At 39.5% G+C, this 5,703-nt stretch overlaps 1 protein-coding gene across 3 annotated transcripts in view; it reads right to left on the bottom strand.

Annotated features, from left to right (window-relative positions):
- Positions 1-5,703, bottom strand: part of LOC106870388 (protein PAT1 homolog 1) — a 24,862-nt gene that overhangs the window by 8,786 nt on the left and 10,373 nt on the right. For all 3 annotated transcript variants that reach the window (XM_052978567.1, XM_052978566.1, XM_014916432.2), the window contains exons 8-9: positions 4,750-4,824; positions 735-875 (exon numbers count right to left, since the gene is read on the bottom strand). In XM_052978567.1, coding sequence (XP_052834527.1) covers positions 735-875; positions 4,750-4,824 — 216 coding nt within the window. The remainder of the gene's footprint in view (positions 1-734; positions 876-4,749; positions 4,825-5,703) is intronic.

Here is a 5,703-nt window from a genome sequence, read left to right as displayed (position 1 = left end):
CCTCGCTGTCGCCGTCGCTGCTTTCAGTTTCGGATACAGAAATATCCGATTCATTATCGTTCACCAAGTGCTTTTGTAGCTCAATCATTCTTTTCTTCGATATCTCCATACTTCTGTTGAAAAACCTTCAAATTCAGAATCACTGCTTGATAGCATGAAACTCCTCTCCATCTTCAAAGTTGAAAAAAATTAACGCTGCAAAAAATGTGGAAAAAAATCTTCCAAAATTCACTGAGTTCAAATATCACGCCAAACAATGTCGGAGACAATAACTCAACTGTTTGCAAAGTGAAATCAGGTGTTTTAACGAATGTACTAAGGAGATTTGGGTTCAAATATACATTTAAATAACAATGGGTACGCTCAGCCGGCTAGTCTTATGAACCAAAAATTTTTTCGGCCAGGTTAGTAACGAAAGGGTTAAAAAACAAAGACAACCAGCATCCAGAATAATGTAGTCCAGAATGCAGTATGCCTTTAAGAAAGATTGTATGATCACAGGTTGTTCAACTTGGCCTGTCCTGCACTAAAACAACACAAACTGTCACCTCAATCACCCCCAACAGCTCATACCTCTCCATACCAAAAGAATACATGTATGCAATTTGATTTCTAATTTTAACATGTAAGGTTAATAACTCATACCCATAATTATGTCAAGTGAATCAATTAATATACAGTCAATGAATAATATAGTCAATTACGTATTTTATTGCAAATATTAAGTTCATTACCTTGTTTTGTAGGGCAAGAACCAATGACTTATTGGAAAGACTTGGAGTATCTTTTAACAACAACTGACTTAGTTCTACAACTGCTTTAAAATTACAAACACCAATTTGTTGAGTCACAGTCTCACTTAAAACCATTAGACCCTGGAAAATGAAGAAAATAATGTAAATGAAAATAAATATTAACAATTAAATGAGAGTATCTTTACAAATTATTACACACTGATTATCTTTATGCAAGTTATCTATGCTAATTGCTTTATAACTGGAAGGTGGGGAGAATGATCTTCTGAAATTAACATTTACAATTAAAGCCCAAACCAATAAACTAAAGATTTTCATATAAACTTTTAATGTTCATTATCCTTTAAAAACAAATATGGTTTCATTATATGGATAATAGTATTTATATCTAAACTCACTCGCAGGAGTGGCTGTGTGGTAAGTAGCTTGCTTACCAACCACATGGTTCCAGGTTCATTCCCACTGCGTGGCACCTTGGGCAAGTGTCTTCTACTATAGCCTCGGGCCAACCAAAGCCTTGTGAGTGGATTTGGTAGACGGAAACTGAAAGAAGCCCGTCGTATTCTTTATATATTGGCGTTTTCAAACTTCTTTATAAATATATATATATATATCTGTGTGTGCGTGTGTATGTTTGTGTTTTTGTGTTTGTCCCTGCAACATCGCTTGACAACCAATGCTGGTGTGCTTAGGTCCCCGTAACTTAGCAGTTCGGCAAAAGAGACCGATAGAATAAATACTAGGCATCCAAAGAATAAGTCCTGGGGTCTATTTGCTCGACTGAAGGTAGTGCTCCAGCATGGCCAAATTCAAATGACTGAAACAAGTAAAAGAGTAATAGCAAAAACAATAAAGAATATGTGTTACACAAGAAGTATGGCATAAAAAGTGTCCCAATCTTTGACACTATTATCATGAATGACAGCAACATTATGTAAAACTCAGGTAATCTAGAAAAATATTAAACGTATAATTATGCTAGCTGAAGTAGCCACTGTTGCTGATAATCCCCCTCACTATCATCATTTTAACATCCACTTTTCCATCTTGTATGGGTTAGATGGAATATGTTAACAAAAAAGAGTTGTCTCATGAAACCAGTCTAAGCTCAAATTATTTTAGAATTTAATTGAAACACATAAGGAGTGCATCTTCATCAATCATCATCGCTTAATGTCTGTTTTCCACGCTAGCATAGGTTGGATGGTTTGACTGGGGTCTGGGAAGCCAGGAGGTTGCACCAGGCTCCAATCCGATCTGGTAGAGTTTCTACAGCTGGATACCCTTCCTAATGCCAACCACTGTGAGTGTAATGGATGCTTTTTATGTGCCACCAGCACAGGGGCCAGGGGAGGCTAGCAACGGCCACGATCGGTTGGTGCTTTTTATGTGGCACCGGCATGTAAGCCAGTCAAGGTAGTATTGGCATCGGCCACGTTAGGATGGTGCTTTTTACATGCCACTGGCACGGGTATCACAACTACAATTTCCATCTTGATGTTGCTGATGTACTTGACTCAATAGGTCTCCTCAAGCACAGCAGGTCGCCCTACAATCCAAGGTACTTTTGAATGGGCTGGGGTTAGTTATACGAAACTGGTGTAGGATACAACCGTGAACTCACTTTATTTGCCAAGTATTCGCAGTCGCAGCATACCTCCAGAGGTCCCGATCTTTCGTCATTGCCTGTGAGGCCCAACGTTCGAAGGTCACGCTTCACCACCTCATCCCAGGTCTTCCTGGGTCTACCTCTACCCCGGATTCCTTCAACCGTTTGGGAGTGGCACTTCTTCACACAGCTCTCCTCATCCATCTGTAATACATGAGCATACCAGCGCAAACGTCTCTCTTGCACGCCAAATCCGATGTTTCTTATGTCCAACATTTCTCTCAGGGTGCTTACACTCTGTCGTGTGTGCACACTGACATTACACATCCAGTAGATCATGCTAGCTTCATTTCTTTCGAGCTTACGCATGTCCTCAGCAGTCATGGCCCATGTTTCATTGCCGTGAAGCATGGCAGTTTGCACACATGCTTCATACAATCTATCTTTCACTCTGAGAGAGAGGCCCTTTGTCACCAGTAGGGGTAGAAGCTTTCTGAACTTTGCCCAGGCTATTCTTATTCCAGTGGTAATACTCTCTGAGTATCCACCCCCACTACAGACTTGGTCACCTAGGTAGCGTAAGCTGTCAACTACTTCTAGTTTCTCCCCCTGGAATGTGATGGAATCTGTTTTCCGAACATCTGTGATGTTTATTGCCCCTGTGCATCTGCCGCACATGAAAGCTACCTTCCCGGTTAATCTTCCTTTGATGTTGCTGCACCTTTTATATGTCCATAGCTTACACTGGGTACATCTTATGGAGTTTCTACCTACACCTTTTCTACAGATCGAGCAGGGCCACCTACCTGAAGGAGTGTGTGATGTGTTCGCTTTCCTACTTGCTAGAACTTTTGTCTTTGCAACATTGACTCTAAGGCCTTTTGATTCTAAACCTTACTTCCACACCTGAAATTTCTTCTAGTTCTGGTAGTGATTCTGCTATGAGGGCCAGGTCATCAACATAGAGAAACTCCCAGGGACAACCTGTCTTGAATTCCTTTGTTATAGAGGACTACGATGAATTAGAGGGAACTGAGGGCTGATCCTTGGTGGACCTCTCTTCTACCCGGAATTCTTCACTATACTCATTGCCAATCCTAACCTCACTAATGGTCTCTCTGTACAGCCCTTACTAACCATTTGTCAATCCCCAGTTTCTGCATCACTCACCAGATAACGAATTGGGGGACCCTGTCAAAGGCTTTCTCCAAGTCCACAAAAGCTAAGTATAGGGTTTTATCTTTGGCTAGGTATTTCTCCTGCATTTGACGCACCAAGAATATAGCATCAGTGGTACTTCTACCTGGCACAAAACCGAACTGCATCTCATCTAAGCAGACTCTCTCCCTAATGAGATGGGCTATGACCTTTACCCTTGTAGCAGTTGACTATGGTGCTGCTACGCCAGTCATTGGGTATGACTCCATCATGAACTACCTGGTTTACAATGTGGGTGACTAGGTTAGCAATATAGTAATGAAAGGGTTCATTTAGAAAAAGCTCTGAGGTAGACAGCATTTCTTTGTCTGTGGTTCATTACTAAAAGGAAAAGATGTCTGTTTGGCTCAGCATGTGAGCATGCAACAACAAACTGGAAAACATAGATGTGTCAGTTCAACTCTAGTAACCCTGTCAGATTATCACTGAGACTTGTTATGGCTTTAGAAAAAGAGAGTGTTCTTGGAAACTGTAGATGCGTGAACTCACACAATGTATTTGTTGAGATGATAGAGATGTGTAGAATGAAAACACCTCCTTTGGCACAGTCAGTCATAATGGTCGCTTTCATTACATGTAACTTCAGAGTTTTAGTGCATCTAAACTTTATACCAAATTAATGGTTGCTCTCACGAATTGTGAGAAGAGAACCCAGTGAGCTGATGAGAATTCTAAAACTTTTAGATAGTTAGCAGCATCATTAATATCAACTGTTGTGTTAAATGACCTGTATTATCTCCATTGGCTTGGTATTTGTTGAATGAATCTAGCGGTGATACTTTGCTCAATATTTTTGAGAGCCAAACTCACATATAAGTATCATTGTATGCAAGATTGAGTGATAGCTAAAAAGCAGAATACGCAGTCCTGCCACTTGTGAGCAAAACCACATTAAGTCCAGATCATGTGTGAGAAGATTAAAGAAAGACTGAAGGAGAAAGGAAAACAGAGTGATGTGACAAACTGACACCAGTTCTGTAACTCCCACTAACACTTCAACTCAATTACTACTCCATTACAACTTTCAGCCTATCTACAGCTTTCATGCATTATTCTTGATTGCACTTGGTTCTCCCTCTGAAATTTGGTAAAGATTTATTGAGAAATGACAACAGTGTTTCAAACCAAACAGGAAAATAATACTTATAAATACAGCATTAGACGTACCTCCTCTGGTTGATCTCTTTTAATAAAATGCGTCAAATTTTTCATTATTGTAACTAGAACAGCTTTTGAATGTTCCTGTTGAAAGTAAAAAAAAATAGAGGCATTGAGAACCAGTGAGAGCCAAAAACAGCATTTACATCAAAAGATAAAGAGTCCTGATTAACCCTTACAAATGAAATCCTATTAATATACAAAAGATTGCAGAAGGCCATAAAAAAATTTTTTTAACTTCTAAGATCATGTAACAAAGATGCTAAAATATACAATAAGTTATAATTGTCTTATTGACCATGAACTAGTATGGTGAACTACGAGTCATGATAGCATCCAACCAGCTGAAAGAAATGCAGAAATTTTTCAGAGACCCAAAACATCTTACTCTAAAACCACAGAATTAACATCCAATCAACAAAGAACACCTCTGTATCAAATGGAAAGCTTCCACAGGAAACAAAATTCTCAAATAAAGCCAATAATACTGTTTTGTCAAATTTGTAAACAACATTCATTTACACTATCTTGAGTTTAGATTGCCTGCCTTCAACAAAATCTAGAAAAAAAAAATTCTAAACTGAGCCTTAAATATGTGATTAAATTATGATAAAAAAGTAGAAAAGAACCAGTTTTGGTGAGCAGGTAACAAAATCTTACAAAGTGACCAATAAAGAATTGCAAAGGCTAGGAAGTTTTACTCGCATGAAGTAAAACAACTTCATCATCATCATCATCATCATCATCGTTTAACGTCCGCTTTCCATGCTAGCATGGGTTGGACGATTTGACTGAGGACTGGTGAAACCGGATGGCAACACCAGGCTCCAGTCTGATTTGGCAGAGTTTCTACAGCTGGATGCCCTTCCTAACGCCAACCACTCAGAGAGTGTAGTGGGTGCTTTTACGTGTCACCCGCACGAAAACGGCCACGCTCGAAATGGTGTCTTTTATGTGCCACCC

Source organism: Octopus bimaculoides, chromosome 2 (genome assembly GCF_001194135.2).
Source record: "Octopus bimaculoides isolate UCB-OBI-ISO-001 chromosome 2, ASM119413v2, whole genome shotgun sequence".
Lineage (NCBI taxonomy): Eukaryota > Metazoa > Mollusca > Cephalopoda > Octopoda > Octopodidae > Octopus > Octopus bimaculoides.
This window is presented reverse-complemented; position numbering and strand designations above follow the sequence as displayed.